Consider the following 23,237-nt stretch of genomic DNA (forward strand, 5'->3'; position numbering starts at 1 on the left):
GTTATATAGACTAAAACATAGTAGTTAAAAAGGGTTAATGGAGCAAAATTTACCTGAGTACATCTATCTCATCCTTCAAAGACTGAGCCTCCTCTGCCAGTGTAGTAAGCTCTTCTGTTTGTTGTCTCAATTCTGCAATTTCCTTTTCTAGCTCTTCACAGCGTATTCGATAGTCATCTTTGGCAGCTTCTAATCTGTAGGAATGGAAAAAAAGCCCAGAAAATAATTTCTCATCCTGAGCCACAGTCACCTTTCCTCATCATCATACCCTCTAAGAACACACAAAATGGTCTCCTGCTGCAGTGAAGGAAAACAACAGCCCAATGTACTTATTCAAAATATAAAAGCAGATTGACTTTATTGATTTATGCTTCCAATTTAATATCGGTCTATTTCAAAATTCACAAGGTAACATATGTTCTCATAAAGACAAAACCTGATGTTTTCCTCTATAACAGTAGTTTTTCACAGTGGAAGCTTAAGCAGCAATTTTCATCTTTTTTCATCTTGGGACATACAGATTTGAACACGACATCTTTATTCTAAAATTTTGTTCAGCTGTCCAACTTATCTACCTCCAACAATATTGATCTGATTGTTAGATGTTATAAATGCCATAGACCTCTCATTGAAGTGGCTTTATTTATTTACTCATAAAGAACCTGTGCATGCCCAGTATGTCTGGAGAATCAGGTTATCCAGTTAGCAAGTAAAGAACTCTGACCAAAGCTGCTGAACTGCTTCCATATAGTATACACAGGCAAAGCTCCATTAACCTTGTAGTAAACAAAGGGAATAAGTAATAGAAATTTTGTCAAAGTATTTTGAACAAATGGAAGAGGACATAACCTGAAACACAGAGTCCTACTGTGATTTTGCTCTGAAATTAATACAAAAACAATCCAGGATAGGAAATAAGGGCATGAAGGGAAAAAAAAGTCAAGGAGTCCGAAAAGAATTTACAAGAAAGGAGACAAGAGAAAATCTTTAAGTCATCTAAATCAGGAACAATGAAGATTTGGATCATGACAAACCAGAACAGTCAAAGGACAAAGAGGCAAGACTAGGATGAAAACTGGTGTACCACAGTGAGTATCAGTTAAGCTGTACAGATCAGCTTGATCAGGTAGAGCTGGAAGCAACACACACAAATTGCCATTAGAAGCCACATGATATGAAGACAGGGGAAGGAGGTAAAGGAGACAAGGAATGAGTCTCACATATGAAGAAAGTTTAGAATGACCTATAGAACCTGAAATTAGAGTAATAGGCAGTGCAGATATTGAACATGGGGACAAAATCTGTTCAAACAGTAATCGATACCAGACTCAGGGAGGAATCACTGCAGAGTATGGAGATGAATCAGGAAAGATAAAAGGGGACATTATCACCATTCTATTCCTTTACATAATAGATGTATAAAAAGAAGAAATCCAGGCACTAGCTGTTGTGAAAGAGAAACACTGAATGTTTTTCAAGAAACCGATGGGAGATGATATGTCAGAATAAGCAGGAAAGGAGGCTTATCAAGGGGAAATGGAAAAATGGCAAAAGAGACAAAAAAAGGAAAATAACGTGGCACATCTTGTACGAACTGGAAAAGGGCAATGAGAAGAAGACAGCGAAAGGAAAACTGGCAGTGTAAAGAAAGAAATACCATAATTGCACTCACAAAAGAGAAAGAAAGTATGGCAAAGAGAATGAAAAGGTGATGGTGAAGTGAACCAGCTTTCTTCCGCAGAATAGGCTTACACAGCCTGGGAGCAACGGTCAAGAGGACCAGGAAGTATATTTAAAGAGGAACTGTATCTTCACATATTGGGGAAATATAAATGAAGTGCAGAGATCATACATGGATAATCTCCATCTTTCATCATCTACGAAATTTGTTTTCAAGGACATACTTTGCTTTGTACATAATGCCACCAGCAGTACAGCCTGTAGCAAACTTTCATCAAGGAATTACTACACCTTAAAAATACAATCAGAATAATTTGCATAAAGGAAAGCATGCTACTTTTCATTCTCACTGACTTTGCAAAACATGGGTGAAATGACTGCACACAACTCAAAGTAACTCACGGTGGAGCGACAAATTGTACTTTTTTTAATGCTGGACCTTGTAAAGAGCAAAATTATAACATATACATCACTGCAAAAATGGTACTACTGTGGTTATACACCATCCATTATACTAATTAATATTTGCCAGCAGAACCAGAAGTATCTAAGTCACCTCTATTGCCACCTACAAACAAACAACCTAACCAAGTGTAGCTTTTCTACCTGAATGTTTCCTCTTGAAGCTGTTCTAGTTGTGTCTGCAGCTGCAGGTGTCTACGACCTGCAGGACTGTTGGGATCTTCAATAGAATCAGATTGGTTTAAACGTTCCATCAAAATCTGGTTCTCAGCAAGCAGGCTGCTCTTCTCCTCTTGGAGGGCTGCAACCTGTTGTAATAAAAGCATGAATAGAAATAACTAACCTACCCAGGTACAGAGAGCAGTATTTTTTCATTCTGTAATGAAGTCTCAACAGAGCCCACAAACAGAAACATGCAGGCTTCACTAGTCACATCGCACAAGAACACACTGTATCATTTAAAAGGTATTCAATTGCTATGTGATGTAACCAATGTACTGAAACATTAGGGGCCGAGTTACCACTCAGGAAACATAATTATTCTTTGATGTACTTTGAACAAGAATTTAAAGAAAAAGCCTTTGTTACGACAGAAGATAACTTCATTGTAACAAAATCTGCATACTTTCCCTAAAAACAAATAAAACTAGCTCTCCACAGTAAGGGCCATCCACAAGCAGGCCTGAAACAGGGACACAGTCCGAAAGATGGCTCAGTTTCCACTAACACTGTGAAAACAGGTAGTAGTGCAAAGAATCCAAAGTGCTCCAAGACCTGAAACATGGGTTCATATATTAACCATGACAAACTGATAAGCTTTATTAATTCCAACAGTTACTGAACGGCAAGAAGCCTGAATTAATACTGCAAAGTCGAGTTGCAATGGTAATGCCTTCACACTCCTCATGTCTGTCCAGACAAGTATTGATTTACTGACAGTAAAACTTAGTCTAAATCCATACATATTTAATCGTCTCCAGCAACTTCTGACTGGGATTTAACTGTTAACTGGAACTGTTACAGCAGCAGAACTTGTATTAGTTCTCTATGGCAAGAGCTTCACACAGCTCAAACCCTTCCTAACTGAATGAAAAAACTTTTGCTAGTATGAATCGTTTTAATACTGACAATGCAGCAACAAGATAATAAAACAATGGCATTCATTCTGCTAGCACAAGTTAAAACAAAATAATTACTGTGTCATTTTCACCTCCCTTCTAAAAATTATGTTTCCATACTCTACTACTTATTTTCAGCCATCTAAAAGTTAGCACATCTTTTTCTCACTTCAAAATTGATACGGACTCTGTAGCAAACTTACCTGCATATCTAACTCATGACATCTCTGGGCAATTTCTTCTTTCGTTGCAAGTGCTTCATTTAATTCTTCTGTAGTTTTCTTCAGCTACCATAAACAACATAAATTTACATTTTCATCATGCTCTGTGATCCATTTAAAAATATTCTGAACTACAGACTACATATCTATAAAATTATTTTTACATTTAGGTAATACACTGAATTTTTAAAAAAAAGAACAATTTTGTCCTTATAAAGAAAAAAAAGAAGCAGATGTGAATACTGTTTCGTTTGTGTACTAGCAAAAAGTAACCGTACATCAAAGGAATATTTGCTCTTACATTAGAATTATCACATCTATTCTATAAATTGGGTCAAAAACTCCAGAAGAACTTGGGTCTGAAGAACTCATCAAATTTCTAAACTGAAAAAAAAATTGTCAATACCACTTTTCTTTATGGATGCAAAGAGTGCATAATTTCAATTTTCAATCTACATTTGAAATACAGAAAGGACTGGAAGGTGGAGTACAGGGAATGGACAATCAGGGTAAAATCTCTCTAGTCACTGGAAGCTACTTTTAGTGCACAACAGGAATAAAACTAACATGTGACAGAGAAGCCTACCGTTCCAAAAAAGGGCACTGAACCTTATAAACAATAGGAAATATTCAGGTACTTCCCTTCAAAGACTTAATGTTTAAGGATATGTATCTCACTGGTTTGCAAATGAATGCAGTTAAGATAGCATAAAAAACATAGCTACAAGAAAATTGGTCTGATAAAATAGGTGTATGCATGTTAAGTGTGTGTGTATATATATATGTGTATTATTATGTATGATTAAGTTTAAATGGGCCTTCTCAAACAACATCATCATATCTTGCATTTGCAAGTTTATTTCTCATGGGCCTGTTTACATACAAAAATCAACTTCGTCTGCAAGAATGTACATATTTCTGCAGAGAAAGCATGATGGAGCAATACAATGAGCACCACTAGTCTTTTTCTCCATTAGAAAAAAATCTGAGGAAGCAGAACAGTGTTAGCATGAGGATAAGGTAGTAAAACAAAAATCAGGTTTGTATCTTTTAAAAATAAATCAGACCAGGAAAGATTATATTTGAAAACTTCTCTACTATATTGCTGCAGTTCCAGAATTCCCACAGAAGTGAGGGGTTTGTAAAAACTGACTTTGGAAATAGGAACTCACATAAAAATATTTAATCTAATGGTGCACATTTTTTATCTTTCTTTCTTTTTCCATACCTAAAGATTTGTACCAATCTGCAGTTTTGCTTTATTATGTCATACAGCTAGACTGGTTTTTCAAACCAACTTTTTTATATCCTTTAAACACAATAGGAGCAAACTCAATTTATAAAACTAAAGGACTTGAAATACTGAAATTTAGTTTTCCACTTCCTATTTTACTTTTCCACAAAACCCTTTAATGATTAAAGAAAAAAAAAAAAGAAACAGAATTCTTAATATGGAAAAAAGACTGGCCACTGACATGCTATGATTGAAGGACAAGAAACATCTAGTCTTAGATACCTGCCGATCAAGGTCAACGTAAGCATCATTTCCAACAGAGACTGGAGATTCTTTACTCATCAACTGCAATTAGATTACATTGGGTTAGAAAAAGCAAAGATTTTTACTTTTATGTTAAAACCTAAGTTTCAATGAAATACTGAGCTGATTTTTACTTTTGGGAGTTTTAATCCGAATTAATTTGAAAGTTTTTAACTTCATTTTTATATATGACACATTCAGAAACACGAACATAAAAAAACTTCATAATTTGTATTATTTAGAGTGCTATAAAAGAAACTTTACATCATCTCTTTTTCTTTTGACAATGCACATTCTTTATCTATGATGAAGCTTATAGAACATCCCACTAAATTTTTTACTGCAGTGGCAGTGGATTGATAGTAGATATCAACACACCATGCAAGACCTATCTTTAATTGTTCTCTGCTAGTGAGTGTTTTTTTCATATTTCCATTACCTGGATGTTAACATCAATTTATTTATTTGTTTGTTTCACTAAACTCCAGGACGTATCTCTCTCAACTTCTAGTGCAAATCAAAGGTGATAAAAATTCTGCTCTGAAGTTGTCTGTAATTTACAATCTTAAAAAGAAATTCAGTAGAGTGCATTCGTGAAATGAGTATTACAATTCCTTGTATACTATTTTACTGCAGGAATAGCTGATAGTGGTTTCGGCCTAGAATATTAAAAAAACCAACAAAACATAAAACAGAATCAAACCCTCAACACAAAACCCCACATCATATCCTACAAAATTGACTGATGTACTGATCAAAAGAAAGAAAAAAGCTGATAATTAGGTTTTCTTATAGTAACCAAATGATCAGCTGCACAGGTCGGTAAAGGTGAAATCAAGCGTAGCAGAAGTTGTAGCTCAGCAACCTCCTCCCACACAGGTCAAGCAAACATACTAAAGTAACTTTCTTACTAAAAGTTGCAAGACACCAACAGGAACAGTCTTGCAAATAAGAAATACACTGTAACTAATTCAAAAGCCATCGTCACAGAACGGCACTGATGGTTTCTGTCCAAACACAAAATGTTTTGATGCAATCCATGAAAGTTACAATTAAAAAGGCCCTATCCTAACCAAAATCAGGACAAGACTTCTTCCCTAGAATCTCCTGCCTAGCCAGGTAACTCGAGAGACAGTACTTCCTTTATTCCTTCTAGAAATCAGCGCTTTTGCATTGTTTTCCTTGGCAAGGTTTTTGGGATACACCGCACGGAGCCTTCCCTTCTCAATCCTGTCTGTTTATATCACCGCATACAACTGAAAAATCTGTTTGACATTTACACCATTCAAATATATACACTTACTTTTCTCTCACTTTCCCCATTTCCTTAACTGGGATTTAGCTGCATAATTTAGATTATGTCTCCTCGGCAGTCCTCCTCAGACCTTGACAATATTTGCCAAATTTCTTCTGTTTTGTCTACATCTTTACAATGACAAATTACTCCAGGATGAAGCATTACAGCAAGCCCACATTCTCTGCAACAATAATTAGGAAGTCCCTAGCCTCAGAGCAGCCCCCTGAAAAGTGAAGTCTTGTCTTTTTCATTACCATATATAACAGCATTACAAACTTATCTTCAATTTAGGACCCTGTTTTCTAAGCCAATTATCATTTACACAAAACCTCCCAATCCCTCCCCACTCTGTGATGTTCATACTATCTTCAAATACTGCATTTCACCAGCTTTTCCGCATGACTAATAGGGATATCCCATATTAATGAAATACTGAACTCCTCTCACTATTTTATATTCCACAATGCTGTTCACAAACACACTTTGGACACATGCACTCACACACACACAAGTTCCATCTGCTAAGCCAGCACTTTCCAGCAGGCAGGTCCCATGCTGCAGGCAGCATGGAAGGGTGTACAACATGTCCCTAACAGCCACCACCCCTTTCTGGCTCTAACACAACTTCCTCTTTGAAAAACCAGCTCAACAGGCCTGTCCAAGACTTACAGTAAAAGGAATACAAGTGACCGCACAACCCACTAGAGGCCACTGTGGTTTCATTGCTTTCCGTGACTCGCCATAAGGCAGGCCAAGAATATAATCCCTATTTTCTTCAACGAGTTTTGCCATCTCTCCAAAACATCCTGTCCTTGAGAACCCTTAGCAGAAATATCCAGAGAAGAGGACATTATCTGGAGTAGGATTAGGTAGTGGAGATACATAGTCTGGGTCTACCATGAATGCTAAACTGCACGTGTGAATTTCACTCCATGGGGTTCATAAAGAACTTAATGGGGAAGTGTGAATGAGGCACCAAGGGCAAGAGCCACAGATACATGTATTGTATCTCACATGACTCAGTGCAACAAAAAGCACCTTGCAATTGGATATCTGTGGTACGGTGAGAAAGCTAAAGATAAAATTTAAGGCACTGTTTTGTGTTCAGTATCACAATCCGACAAGAAGAAAGAGATTGCCAGGTAACTCAAAAGGAACACAGGAATCCAACTTCTGATCATCAGTTAACAATAAAACAATTTTAAGAAGTGGGATGCAAAGGTAGAGTTATCCCAGCAAATGATTCCATCTCTTCCCTACACATCTCCCCACATACTGTAAAGGACAATATGTAAGAAAATGTCTTGACCATGCTCTGCTTCTGGATTGCCTGTACACAGTTTCTCCCCACTCAGAAGCAAAAACTCCACTATAGATAGCACAGCCAGTAGAGCACAAATCCACTCACCTACCCAAACTTCTCTCTCTTCAGTCAGATTATTTTAAAATGTCAAGAAAACTTTTACTGAATGCTATGTTTTCAGATTCCATAAGATAAGTATGTTACCTTGAAACACACACTACACCTTCCATTGACCTAAAAATTAAAAGATAAGATGCTTGCCTAGTTTCCCCTATTCTTGACTTTGTTTCTGGTCAATCAACATTTTCTGATATTCCTGAAATTTAGAGTTGCAAAATGCTCATTTAAACGATTACCTGCTCAACGGTACATCAGCTCTTTCTGCACTATTTATTACTGATCTTCCAATACTAGTAGGTTGTTAATAATTTTTTAAGCAAATTTCCATACTGTTTTCTGCTATATATCTCCTTTACTTAAAATTCACATTCAGAAAAAATTCATGAAATACAGATGTAGTTTCAGCGCTTCACATGCAACTTGCAAGCGTGACATTACAATATGTGATCTTGAGTGGTGTGGATCGATGGCAACACTTTTGAGTTTAGAGGGGCAAACCTTATTTCATTTGTATTTCAAAGGAGTCAAGAGAACAAAAAGCAGAAGGAAGTGGTCTTCTCATTTTCCCTTCCCATCTGTTTAGTTTTCTTCAAGACCAGACTACAAGGGGAATAAAGGTTTACCTTCACTATATTGCAGCACTGGAACTGGCTTTCATTTCCAAACATAATTTAGTTTAAGGATAGTATTATCACCTATTTTTACACATAACTTTAATGGAGGATGATGTGCAGAGACTATAAAAAGGGAAACACAAAAAATGTGCTTGCTAATTCAAGCAATTGCATTGGGGCTCTACAGGAGAAAGAAAAGCCTGCTTAAGAGCTTCCCACAGTGAAATAAACTAGCAACTAGCGTTTACAGCCTTGTTCTTTTTCTGGTTTATTTTGCAAAGAGGTCAGTCTGGATTTTAAATGGTCAAATAACCTGGACAACATAACAATTCTTACAGTTATTTGTGTCGTTTTATGAGAAGAAGTTGTCATTCCCTGTTAATCCTTTACATCTACATTTTTTCATGTTCACAGCTTTGGTACAGTATGTTACATAATATCTGTAGGTCTGCTAATCCTATGTTATGAAAACCTTCACCTTTTAACTGCTTTCACTGTAAAATGTGAACAGGCTGTGTTGTCATGGATACATAAAGATTAGGGAAGGGGTAAAAGTATCACAAAACCTGCATGCATGAATAACCTGAATTATGAAAGCTTTTTTTCCCCCCATACAGGATTTTGTAAACACAGCTGCTCTATTTAGTTGATGATTTTGAAGTCCAAAACATTTGCTTTATCTGAAATGCTTCTTCTATGGTGGATAATATTGTATAAGCTCGTTTAAGTGCCCACAAAGCAATGTCAAAACCTAGCTTCTGTACTCATGTTATTTTTCTTAGAACATTTTTATGTTAGTTTTTAAGAGTCAAGGCTATACTTGACACTGTATATCCGTTAAAGCAGCAAGACTTCATTCTTCCTCCAGCTGATACCTAGTCTTATCTATTGATAGACCAAATAAAATACTTTCATATTATTTCCTAAATTCAAAAAAATGTTTTACTTCAGACAAAATAAACCTCTAAACAACCAGGACAAAATACAGGAGGGAAAACCCCACAAAACCGAACAGTGGAAGTAACACAGTTGGTGTTACCCCAGACAGTAAGCACCTTTTCTTATGCACCCCAGGCAAGTTTGACACTATCCCTGACACTGTTCTGACTCTCAACTGGACCTGCACAGAGAGCTGCTAAGTGGTCAAGTTTAGAGATGTTCTAAACAGCAAATGCAAACAATTTGTTTACCTCAGCTACCACCTTCATCAACAATGAACTTGGCTACTCCAGGAAGAGACTGGGGAAAATGACAAAAAGGGAGAAAGGGGGGGTGGGGGGAGAAAGGAAAGGAGGGGAAAAAGAAAGAAAGGGGGAGGGGAAAAAGAAAGAAAGGGGGAGGGGAAAAAGAAAGAAAGGGGGAGGGGAAAAAGAAAGAAAGGGGGAGGGGAAAAAGAAAGAAAGGGGAAGGGGAAAAAGAAAGAAAGGGGGAGGGGAAAAAGAAAGAAAGGGGGAGGGGAAAAAGAAAGAAAGGGGGAGGGGAAAAAGAAAGAAAGGGGGAGGGGAAAAAGAAAGAAAGGGGGAGGGGAAAAAGAAAGAAAGGGGGAGGGGAAAAAGAAAGAAAGGGGGAGGGGAAAAAGAAAGAAAGGGGGAGGGGAAAAAGAAAGAAAGGGGGAGGGGAAAAAGAAAGAAAGGGGGAGGGGAAAAAGAAAGAAAGGGGGAGGGGAAAAAGAAAGAAAGGGGGAGGGGAAAAAGAAAGAAAGGGGGAGGGGAAAAAGAAAGAAAGGGGGAGGGGAAAAAGAAAGAAAGGGGGAGGGGGAAAAAGAAAGAAAGGGGGAGGGGAAAAAGAAAGAAAGGGGGAGGGGAAAAAGAAAGAAAGGGGGAGGGGGGAAAGTGAAATACATGATGGCCAAAATAATTTCTGTAAGAAAATATTTTGGGCCTTTAAAAAAATCAGAAAATGACGAAATAAAAAAAACTGTTATAATACACATAGATATTCAATCTTGTATCCTGCACACAACTTGCATTTTGATACCTACAACTGCAGATTAGCACCTAAGTGGTGACAACACACCATATCTATTTGACTACACTGAGAAACTAACAGAAAAGCACTGTTTCATTTATAAAACCTTTATGGAGCACAAGGCATATTTTAAACATTTAAACAGGTGAAGAAAAAATGATGACGGAACACAAGTTAATAAAAAACTAGATAATTGAATAAAACTTAGAAAACAAAATGCTGCTTCTTCCATTGAAAAATCATCTTCATACAAAAAAATAGAGAAGACTTGTTCTATTGTGCCTCATGAAATACTTTCATGAGTAAGACGATCTATGATACCCGAAGAAGCATAAAAAAAAAATTGTATGTGCTCAGCTGAAACAGAAAAATTAATTACATAATATACCAGTAAAGCTTAGAGAGGTCTTCTGACATACCTAATTTTGAAGAGTACCTGCTTCAAATGCTCTGAAATGTTTGGATTAGGTGACATACCAACTTTTCAAATATGCATATATAGCTAATTTCCTACATACTGCTTTTTCTAAGTCACTTGAATTCTAAAAGCTGCCATGAGTCTATGAAATAGAAAAACCTCCTTACAAAATCCCATGAAGTTTCACCCTTTTAAAGACTCTCCTCATGTCAATCTGTGCTGGCTATGATCTAACTCCCAGAATAACCTTCTTCATGATTTTGCCAAGGCCCTGAAGTGAGACGGGCCTGTAACTGACAGCACCTTCCTTCTTTCTCTTCTTGAAAACTGGAATAATATTTCCCAGCTTCCAGCTGACTGGGACCTCTCCAAACTCCAAGCCCATTGAAAAATAATGGAGAGAGGCCTTGCTCTCAAAGTGTGTCAAAGTCTGAGACACTTTCTCACTTCCTTATTAACCAGCTGAGATCCTCCTCATTTGGTCCTAAAATGTCTTCAATTTCTAAGCAGCTTGGAAAGTAGCATTAAAATCACTCAGAACTGTGCCAGTAGCTGAATAGTAAGCTTTTTGATTAATTAAATTTCAAAAAGCTGCTCCAGAAGAACAGACCCTTACCCTATGGTTTCTTATGACTTCTACTCATCATCTCAGAGAAAGGGCACAAACATTGAACAAGTTCAAAGTTCACTCATCAAATGCTGAAAATTATGGGCTGCTTCAAGTCTAGCTATTTTATCAAATGAAGGAGACTTTAATAAAAATCAAATAGATTTTCAGCACAAAGAAGGAAGATAAAAGAAGGTTTTCTATTTCAAGGTGGTGCAGAATACAGTAATGCTGAAATTTAGGTTTAATAAAAAAAACTAGAAAAATCCACCAAAACACTTTATATTACAATTATAGAACTTACCAAAAAGTAAAATACCTCAAAACTCCAGCAAACTGGTGCTTGGCAGCACTGACTGGAAGATGATTTAGATAATGATTCTTTTGATGCTCATTTCAAAAGTCCTCTCCAGTATGTTACACACAGCAGTCCACACCCAGACAACTGAATATATGACTGCATGGATACAGCACTGGCCAAAGTGATGACTGGGGACAGATTCCCTTGTAGTATCACTGACATCTCTTTCTCTATTCAGACACTACAGAGATGAGACACTGCTCTAAAGCTCAATGTGGAATTTAGTTTCTCTTGTTCAGGTTCAGAAGAAATGAGATTACTATCCTGCTTTCCCCAGTGGCCTGCCCTGCAGTAAACATCTATAGACTGATAGGCATTTCTCCTATAGGCACTCTGGATTTCTTAGAAGTCACACAGGGGCTTCAGTGGCTAACACTGTGGTTTTGATTTCCACAGAAGAGCACTTCTACAAAGTGCATTGCAGTATACTCACTGACTTGTAAAAACATACCAGTCTACTGTATTAATCGTATTTGTTCATATTACATATCATTACCCTGTTCATAACACTACAGCTGACAAATGATTACTGTTAGCCAATTCTCTTTCCTTTCATTTGTCTACTAAATTTTTAAAAATTTTAACAGTTCATTGAGTTTTGCAGTCTCAAGATACAAATTTTGACAAAATTCTACAGTAACTGGTTATCCATATAAAATCAATCTAGTGCACTTCAGGATTCACAGGGTGGGAAAGGAAAAGGAAAGGGAACCCAGTATCAAAAATATCTAGAAGTTTCAGTCTTCCAGATTTAAAGAAAAGTGGGACATTCAACCAGAGTTCCTTGACATAAAGCAAGATTTTTCTAAGCAAAAAAAGGAGAAATTTTTCACTGTAAAAAGGCAAAATCTATGCCCCTTATTTTCTTTACTTCCAACTATGTTTTTCCTAAGTGGGAAAAAGCATACTACCGTAAAATACTGAAATTTTACAAACTGTGGACATCCCAGCATACCTCCTGAATGGCTGTCATGACAACGTGTTGAACTGATTCTTCCATCATCATTATGGTCTGGATGTACTCTGAAAATAAAAACATTCTGAAATGTCAGTGTTGAAACTCAAGTCACAGAAGGTAAGATCAGAAGCTGCATCCTTCCTACAAGATGACTAGGTGCCATGGATGACACTGAAATGCATAATCACCAGTCAAGTTCCACCTCAACAAATTCAACAAGATTTTATCACAAGTCTGTTCAGACATAAATCCAGGCTTATTTGAACTCTACAACAATTTAAAAAGTACATTATTACCTTTTTTCCCCCTCCCCCGGCATCTCACACTTCTGAAATAACTAATTTTATCCTTTTTTCACTTTGTTCCCAAACTATTCAGGCTCTTCAAGTACACAAACCATGCACAGGTTGTCCTTTCCTGTAAGTGTAACAATAACAGCCTGCCTTCCCACAGCATCCTCATCTCAAAGCATTTTCATGCTCATTCTTGGTGTCTGTTCTTATTTCTGTACTATCTCACAAATTAAGTCCCCTCTACTTTTTAAGTCTTTAGCTATGTGTCCATGGGAGCTACACAACAGTATCACATAAGATGATACAGTAGTCAGAAGAACAAATTCTGACATTTAAACTAAGTCCAGGAGCAAATTACTTGCCCAGCATCGTATGGTTTCCAGCCAAACATCATGCCCTTTGTTTTAATGATGTGATTAAGAGAAAGAAGCTGGGAAAAAGTCATCTTCAAGTGGTTAATTTGCTCATGCTGAATCTCACATGAAGTACATAAAATAAGACCATTCTGGTATTTCAAACACGTGCATTTTTAATGTCCAGACCGGAAAAGTATTTGTGCAGGTCAGAATTACAGTCAGTGCCATGGGGGTAGAGAGGCAGGAGTCTCTTTCAGGGATTGCTGAAGTGGGATTGAATTGTCAGGCAAATGGCCTGAAGTGACTTTTTGGATGCTCTTACGATATTGCACTCCATCTTCAGCTGTTGCCCAGAAGGGCATGGTTGCATTACTTTTTCCTATTTGCGAACCCCATAGCAACAAACGTCTTAGAAACTACAGTATCCCAGACCAAACCAGACATATCTTCAGACCAAGAACCAGTCATGCTGATGGCTTTTGGCCATGTAGTAAGATGATGTCTGGAATGCATTTCTAAAATCAAGAGTCATGATGAATAATGCAATAATTACATTTTTCCACTCTTAAGTATCCCGATCTGCCTCATAAATGGTTAAAAGGTGTGCCCAAGAATTTTTTCTTTGTAGACTGATTTTTAGCTCAGCAAACCAAAATCGAAAATATGTATGTTGGAAGTAAATTCAGTGCCATTCTGAGTCTCCAAAAATAGTGAAGCTTACAACAAAACAACAGTTACTATCTGTAGGACAAAATAATGACATCATTAAAAGAAACCAAACTGTTTCTGACAGAAACCCAAGAAATATAATTTTTCTCCTCAGCAGTTGAACAATAACCAAGAAAACATGTTTTCAAAATCTGTTACCTTGCTTCTGTTCACAATTCACGGCACATCCCAAAATAAGCTGAAGCATTCTCCCAAGCTCCGCAGCATCAGCATGCTCTCCAATCAGGTTAACATCAGGAAGGGTGAAGTCATTTATCTGTTGCCCTAGAATCTGCATGAAGACCAAGTACATACATGGCTGTATCACTGCACATATACATACCCATTTATTTCATATGAAGATGATTCCGAATCAGCAAGAGAAATTCACTCTTATTTTACCATAGTTTTGAATACACCTTCAAAACAAACTAAATTGCCTAACACCTAACATCCCACTATTAGATCATACCGTTTGATACAAATAATACTTGGGAAAAGACAAACATGACTGTCTCAACTCACAAGCAACTACTAGATAAACACTTAGCAAGATTGTTTTTCTTCAGATAAGAAAGCTAACAAAAGCAGGCCTCCACATGGCTAAATAATTTTTTTCAAAGCCTTCCATTAAAAGAATCCAACTAAAAACATCTCCTGTAGCATAAGATATTACACACATCTGACATTTCTTACAACTACGAAGTCAGAAAATCAAGCATTTCACCTATACAATACATATATCTAACACTGACAGGTGACAAATACAAGACAGTAAAAAACTCGTATCACATTTTTAGCAAATTTAAGGATATCTGGCAAGTCTTACAGCTAAGAAAGCTGTTCCATGGAAGATAATCTGAGGTAGTAGTACAATGATATGTAATTAAACAACCCACATGCAGAAAGAAAGAAAAAACCCCACAAAACAAAAGCCCATGTGACTCACAATTAGTGTTATCTGATTTATCATTAAAGATCATTAAGGATTAATGATTGTCAGTAGAAGCAACTAGACAATTCTGCTAAATTGCTCTTTACTGAACAGAGGGCTGAAAATATGAATATGAAATTTGGAATTAAACACATCTCTGACACATTAATTGCAGATAAAAAGAAACTGTAACTTCTTAAACAGGGTGCAATAAGGAAACAATGACTATAGAGGGAATCAGTCGTGTTTGCTGCATGCTCTTTTTTGTGCAATACCCAAGAAAAACAGAAATCAGATTAAGGCATTTACAAAAAACATAGTGTATATGAAGAATACAAAGAAAACAAGCCATTCTAAAGTTTAGTTGGGTTGGGCTTCTTGGAAGTGTTGTGGTTATATTCTGATTATGTACAGTGTGTTTTGTATTGTAGGTAGGATTTTTAAGCAGTTTTCTCAAAGAAGTAACTTAAAGACTTCTAAAAATCTTTGTAAACTTTAAAGGACCCATGTTCACTCTTGTTGGAAGAGACTTCCTTTAGGTCATAAGAATTCTGTGAATGGATCAAGCACAATGGAAAATACTACCACTGTATATAGACTGCAATAATATTTTTTTGAATTTCTTTCAAATATAATGCTAGGTTTAAGTTAACAACACTACAGTGACTTCACAGTTACTGACAATAAAACTTCTACTGAGGAAAGCTGAAGGGAACAGGCAAATTGGCAGGCACTGCGTAGAAACCAAGGATGTGAAGGTAAGAACAGAGTTTGAAATAAACAAGAGAAAAAATTAAAAGAACCCAAAATACCAAAAGCCCTGAAAGAAATATGAAAATGAAGGATTCTAAAATAACTATCTTGAGATGAAAAAGAGCACTTAACCCAGGTATTTTTCAAAAACCAAAAATACAATATATTTACCAAAAAAATTAAATTTTCAGTTCCAGAGCAGCAGAGTTCTGTAGCAAGATTAACTGAGGCATAACAAAGCATGAAAGCTATAAATAGTTAACTTAGGCTTGCTGTTATTCCATACTTGAATTGACAAAGACAGCAAATGTAGCATTTCTACTGGGAGATTGTTCTTCTGAACTCAATACAAATTTCTGAATTTTTGTGGATGAACAACATGAACATTTTTCAAAGGCTTTTAGCTACATCAGGTAAAATCCACATACACATCTATATTCTAGTAGTGGGGAAGGGAATCATAGGAGGAGAACATAAGCAGAATTCATTAGCAGAATCCAGATCATCTCTACTATCACCCCCAGGATTGCCTTGGCAGGAAAAAAACAACCTAAACCAAAATCCAGTAAGATTTATAAATGTGCACTATCTTTAGAGAAATTAATCAGCTTGAAACAGCTCAAAACTTGCTTAATAGTAAAGTTTTCACACCAGAGACTTAAATCATCATAAATGCTAACCAATCAAAAAGAAGCTTGCATCACTTTGTCTTAGTAATATTAATTTTCCATACTAAAAACCTGATCTGTTTCTTTTCAGTATTTCCAGTTATGACCAGCTTGCTTAATCATCAATTTTCAACATTTATTTAAACATGAATACTTAACCATTTACTCATTATGGCCTCCTAAGACAATTTTTTCTTTCTAAAGTACTTCAGTTTATTAACAAATAACTTAATCTCTGAAGTATTTATGAGAAGACAATATTTTGAGACAAGCAATGTCTAGAATACATATATTACGGACTTTGTGCTGCTGCCTGTACAGATCAATTTGTCTCATACATCACTGAAAGCAGATTTCACCTGAAGATTCACCACTGAAAGAAAAAATACGGTACTCTGTCTCCTCTGGAGTAATTAAGTGCTGAGTTTGCTCAAAGTAAGAGAAAATGATGAGGGCTGAGTCCAATGACAATCCCTGAATTAAAATGTTTAATTGGAAGTCTTAATGCAGGGAGAGGCTAGAAATGCTCTTACTTTCCTCAAGAGGAAAATAAGGAAAAAGCAGACTTCAGCTGCAGAGGAGGAGGGGAAAATAATCAGACACAGGTACAGTACAGTACATCAGACACAAAATCCATCATCAGAACATAGTCAGTAAAGCCATCTACTGTTTACATGGCAAAATTTGCATATCATGCTTCCCTGGAACTCCTGAGTTTTCAGTAAAGCAGGTGAGAAGTTTTAAAGAAGGCCAAGACTAGGAAATAGGCCATGAATCATTATACATGCCAAAATGTTTGCAAGAAAACGTCAGAACTTAACCTGCAGAATACAATTTATCTTCAACAGGTTAACTATAATACATTACTCAAAAGACAAGCAGATGTAGATTACTTAAAATGGTTCTTACCTCATGGTTATAATCCAGTATTCCTTTTAAAATTTTCTTCAGGTTGCTTACCTATTTGACAAGAAGGAGGAAATACAATAAATGCAGGGAATAAATTATAGAGAAATGATCAGAAAGTAGGTAATCACAGAAGAATCACACAAAAGAAGGATACAATTACATCTATTTACCCACAGTAAATTTAGAATCACAAAAGTTATGCAAGGGGCTCTTATGATCAGACTTCCAGATGTGATCACAAACCTTTATTAATTCCCAGAACCCATTTAAATTTATGAAATATATAACATTGTCTTGGATATGCTTTAAATCAGATCCTACAGCACAACTGTTTTTTGAGTACTTGTTTATTTTAGGATTATCTTCATATCCAGAAGTTGAAACATTCTTTTCCTCCTTTCTTCTCTCCAAGCATCCTAGTAATCTACTTTCTGCAGGGATAAACCTCTTCTTCCAAACCAAAACCAGCTACTGCTCAATATCATCCTTTATTCCCAACCTATTTAAGTCTAATTTGTTATTTTTCTCAGTAATTATTCCTTTTAGTTCTTTCATTTTTGTTCTTGTCATTCTCTGTCCCCCCTCCCCCCTCCCAGTTTTTTCAAACGAATGTCTGTCTTACAGTATCTGGCAAAATTCACATTTCTCAGTGTTGACTTCACTGCTATACAAAGGTAGCTTCTGTTCCCTTGCACAGCCAATGGCACCAGTTAAGTAACTCCTGTACAGAATGTACATCACACTTCTCTAGTACTCAGTATTGCTCCCTTCCCAGCAAAAATCCATTTGCATCAAGCTTCTGAGAATGTAGAGTGTGCTTTAAATTATAAAAATGACCATGGGTATCAAAGGTGAAATTTAGACCGAAAAAGAAGAACCTTTGCTGAAAGTAACTACTAATTGGTGGTTTACCGCCAATTATGGTCCAAGTATTCAAGAAAAGAATTTAGGTAATACTAGCAGTGTCCTGTTTCCTGGGACAGAGGATCTGCTGAGGGAGCTGGGGTTGGTTCAGCCTGGAGAAAAGGAGGTTCAGAGGTGACCTTATCACTCTTTACAACTCCCTGAAAGGAGGCTGTAGCCAGGTGGGGGTCAGCCTCTTCTGCCAGGTGACAAGAGATGGGACAAGAGGAAATGGCTTCAAGTTGTGCCAGGAAGAGTTTAGATTGGGTATCAGGAAACATCTCTTTATCAAAAAGGGTTATCAAGCATTGTAACAGGCTACCCAGGACATGACTGAGTCACCATCCTTGTGGTGTGCAAAGAGCTGTGTAGATGTGATGCACTGGGACATGACTTACTGGTGGACTTGGCAGTTTATGGTTGGATTCTAGGATCTTAAGGATCTCTTCCAACCTAAATGACTCTATAACTGAAGTTTAAACAGGATCTGCAAAGACTAAAACTGATAGAAATAGGATTCACAAAGTTCTCTTGCTGACCACAGTAGCCACTGCAGTAAACTGTGGAACTACAATGAAGGGAGTGCAAAACCTCTCAAGTTCCAATTGCCTTTGAAGCCCACAATAAATTTTACATTCTTGACTGCATTCCAAAAATATCCAGTTAGGAGATTCTGATAGAAGTCCACTGATAGAAGTCCACTGATAGAAGTCCACTGATAGAAGTTATTTACCTTTCAAACAATGCGATGGTTGTTAGGAATACTGCGATACTGAAATCCAGGGACAAACTCAACACTTCAATACAGTCAACAAACAAAATGAGGTGATGAAAGTAAAATCCAAACTCAAGAAAGGAACAGGCTACACACACTGAAAGATTTTACCAAGAAATCCAAAGTGGTGACGACCTGATTATCTTACTCCTATTAATCCACTTCCTTTTGGATACAAGTGCCAGAAGTTGATTCCTTATTAAGATATAGGAACATTCTGATTGTCTCCATAATGACTGAATTTTAAGTCATTCAAGAAGCAAAAATTCATTTGGACCTGAAAAGTGACAAATCAAATACCCTGACAACCTAGAAACAGAACAGAAGCTGCTACATTATAGTAAGTATATGGGAACATCCACTGTCTCTTCCATAAGAGCAAACAGGCAGCTTACGCCTTTTACACCAAAGCACATTCTTTTTCTGTAACACTACACACAACACAGTGCAATTCTGTAAGAGCTACAACTATTTCTTAGCTGTCTGCCCAAGAGCAACCCAGACCACCACTCAAAGGCAAAGCACAATCATAACCAAAGTCTGCAACAGATTTAAGAATTTAAAGAAATTAAGAAATTTTATTTTTATGCCAAATCACCACAAAGAATACTGCACTGATTGGAACATAATTTTCAAACTTGATTAGTTAAAATCTTCTGGTTTATAATTTACCTGAGTCTGCTGCAGAAAGAGCCACAGAAACACAAGGGCCGTGTTGCAGAATTTAAGTCCAGTTTACCGATGAGAACATTGTGAGGAACCTTGAACTTGAACATAATCCCAAAAAAATGAGAAACCAAATGGAAAGCATCCACCTGTGAAATACTTCTTTTCCCCTCTCCCTGTAAGCATTTTTGAATTAAAATCCCTTGAACACAAAGAGCCACCCTCCTCCATGTAACTTTCATAGAGCTTAGAGTTGAGATACTGGAACAAAAACAATATTGATCAAAATTTGTCATGAAAACTATCATATAGGGCAGCATCCTTGAAAGAAGAGGACAGCAAACAAACTGAAAAAGAAATCTTTGCAGTCGTATTTTATTCCACTGTCAATCAACAGTACCAGGGTAGCTTGTTTTCAAGAATTAACTATACCATCTTTGCATCTGGCACATAATCACAATTATGAGGTTAAAGCAGCTTCTTTATAGACTTCTTTTAAGACTAAGACTGACTTAAACTTAACAATGACCTTCAGTATTACTCAGATGGCTCTCAATTTTTTTTTTTCTAACTTGCTTGCAGTGAATATACTTAGATGGTTTTATTGCCCCTGGAAGAGAGGATCATCATAGGGAAACTACCAGTAACATTTTGTACTTTGAAATTCAATTGAGTAGTTCCAGTAACATTCATGAGGTGAAAGCATAAGGAAGGAAAACCTCAAGCAGCTGAATGAAAATGAACAACAGCTCAAGAAAGTGTTAAAGACAACTAATTAGATCAGAATTCTAAGTCACAGCAGGCGATGGCTGCTCAGAATTATTTTTCATTTTCTTAAGCACATAGGGAAAACCTAACTGTAGCTAACAAAGACCATTAAATTATGTAATGGCAGAACACAACAGACAGAATTTCCAATATAGATTATGACTATAAAGTACTAAATCATTGTTTGAATGTCAGCCCTTGACCACACTGGATGCCTGTTTGCTTGCATCAGCAACCTGAGTTCTTCCTTTTCCATAAAAATATACACTCTACCCTCCCAACACCTTTTAACATCCATTCCCTGCAGCCATACTTCTGCTGGAAAAGACATGAAGCTTACTGGTAAAAAAAGCAACTATGCTTTATTCCACCTCAAAAATTTGTTGCAGTTCACAATAGATGGACCATTAAGTATTTCTAGACAAACATCTATCCATTTTCAATCTCTTTACGATCTGCCTTTCTGTTTTACTTTCCCAATCTCATATTATGAATGACAGTATATCTGCTTTGAGCTAATGCGTCCACATAGGCAACCTGAATATTCTCACTCCTTCTTTGAACACCTAAATTTCACTAATATACACAACAGAGTTGTGTGGGTGTTCTCTATGTTAAATTATCATTACCCCCTCAATTAACAGCCATCTTGGCTTAGTATAGCACTACATGCTAAGCACACAGTGTTTAGAATGATACTGATGCTTATGACACAGCATTACCTTGATAAACTGACTGGAATGAAAGCAGAGATGATGTGATCTGCCAACACCATGTGACTTAATGGTTGCTTAGTTTCTCTCCTGTTTTTTCTTTTATTCTCACTTGTCATATGAAAACTCTAATTAATTACAATTTACTTACTGTTTCCAACCTCAGGTTTGTAAGGGCAGTCTGCCTAGATTTCTCTCTTTACAAATATAGTTGTGCAACAAAGGGAAAGGCTGATGAAGTGGACAATAGAAAATGCCCTTAAGCTTGTGATTGTTGATAAAAAGGGAGCATGAGTTATCTAACTTCTTGGTTTTTTCTCCAACATTAGGACAGTCAGTCCACAATTTTGCATTACCCTTATATCACGTGTATGACTGAAACCTTTTTTGTGCTGAAGGCTCTGAATAAATTGGCTTTTCTTTTTGTATTTCAGATCTTGAATAACCTCTGGAAGTGTTGCTAGGGCACACTTTCAAGTGGTGTGTGAATTCTCAACCAATGAGCTTTGGATATCTCATTAAGGTACATTTTTACCCATTTGCAGTTAACAGGTGGGGTGGGGGGTGGGTGGCATGAGGGTGTGGGTGGGTGTGTGCACACATACCAAGAAGGGGAAGGAGCACGTGTGTGTACTGTTTGTATCACTCTCACAGGCATTTGGTTTCTGATTTAAACTGCATTTTGCAGGAGCGTGTCTCATCACTGATTATAGATGGAACCTAGAAAAAGATTAGGTTATCCCTCTTCAGACTGTCTTCTACAAAAAAAAAAATCTCCAAAAGAACATATACAGACACTTTCCTGAGTTAAATGACAAGGAAAGAAAAATTAAATGTAGCTCTGAAGACAGAGAGCATTCCCACATTCAACTTATACTGTTGACTTAGGAGTTAAGGTTATATCAAAAGAGAATTAAATATATAGTTGCTTATTAACTTTTTGACAGAAATGAATGTCAGCTTCCAATACACCTATAATCTCTGCTTCTCACTTGTAGACTAAACATTCACATGACAGGTTTCCAGCCTTATCAGATAAACACCTTCTAAAAGGCTGCTGAAAGTGCTCCCTTCTCCTCCAAAAGAACCAGAAAGTAGTAGAAAAATGATACTGTACACTGAAAACTAGCTCCCAGTACTCCACCAGTCATATCAGCTTGTACTGAAGAAGAATTTAGAGCTAATGTAACAGTACCACTGTAAGGAGTCAAAATTAATTCTCAGAAATCAGATTTTTTTACTTAGATTACAGCATTCATTGGTTATTCCATTTTGCCATACTGTACCAAACACACGGCATTCAAACTGTAGTAGGTGCCAAAAGTTTAGTGGTTCCTGTTATTCAGTAATGGAACTAACAGAGCCTGCTACTATAAACATCACTAAAATTGTACTTTAAATTGATACTGTAGTCTGAATGTCAAAACAAAAAGCTCAGAAGAAAAAGTCAGAAATCAAGCTGAGCAATGAATTTCCTTCCTTTCCTAAGCTTCCCACACTGAATGGAAGGGGGCAGGGGGCAAAGGGTGACAATTTTATGCCATCCCTCAGACAGCCAACAGTTTATTCTGTAATTGCCAAAACTGACACTGTATGTATCAAATCAGTAACTTTTTTCTTGACTAGGGAATTTCATTCTTGCAAAATTTTGGCAATCAAATTATTTTCTAACCTGTTTTTCATTTTGAATAAAGGTATTATGTCCAAGATGTCATCCTCCTCAGCCATTAAATACTAGGTTGTACACAATTTGAACTTGGACTATATGTAAGTATTCATTGTACACAAGGAAAGAGTTAATGTCTTTGCTTTTTCTTTTTTGTAAACCATCATAAAATTGCAGGTAAGGCAGCAGTGAAAAGTTTTTTTGTTGCCTAAGGGAAAACACAAACTACTGTATTCACTGATGTATGCTACGACCACGAAATTTTAACCCGGAAGAAATAACATTTCTCTACTAAACACAGTAGACAAAGATCTGGTCAGCTCTAAGACCAGGAATGCTTGCTGAATGGTTCCTACATTGCAAGTTCCCTTTTTCTGTCCCATGCATTGCTCAATTTCTCAAATCTGGCAACTTGCCCTGAAACCAAGAATGTAAAACATCCCTGTGATTTTTTTTAAATG

The 23,237-nt window shown here is 36.7% G+C and overlaps 1 protein-coding gene across 2 annotated transcripts in view; it reads right to left on the reverse strand.

Moving 5' to 3' along the window:
- The window catches only part of HOOK3 (hook microtubule tethering protein 3), an 89,946-nt gene that overhangs the window by 39,000 nt on the left and 27,709 nt on the right, over positions 1–23,237 (reverse strand). For both annotated transcript variants that reach the window (XM_069001568.1, XM_069001567.1), the window contains exons 4-10: positions 17,286–17,336; positions 14,181–14,313; positions 12,662–12,729; positions 4,998–5,060; positions 3,464–3,547; positions 2,287–2,450; positions 54–194 (exon numbers count right to left, since the gene is read on the reverse strand). In XM_069001568.1, coding sequence (XP_068857669.1) covers positions 54–194; positions 2,287–2,450; positions 3,464–3,547; positions 4,998–5,060; positions 12,662–12,729; positions 14,181–14,313; positions 17,286–17,336 — 704 coding nt within the window. The remainder of the gene's footprint in view (positions 1–53; positions 195–2,286; positions 2,451–3,463; positions 3,548–4,997; positions 5,061–12,661; positions 12,730–14,180; positions 14,314–17,285; positions 17,337–23,237) is intronic.

This window comes from Aphelocoma coerulescens, assembly GCF_041296385.1.
Source record: "Aphelocoma coerulescens isolate FSJ_1873_10779 chromosome Z unlocalized genomic scaffold, UR_Acoe_1.0 ChrZ, whole genome shotgun sequence".
NCBI classification, from domain to species: domain Eukaryota; kingdom Metazoa; phylum Chordata; class Aves; order Passeriformes; family Corvidae; genus Aphelocoma; species Aphelocoma coerulescens.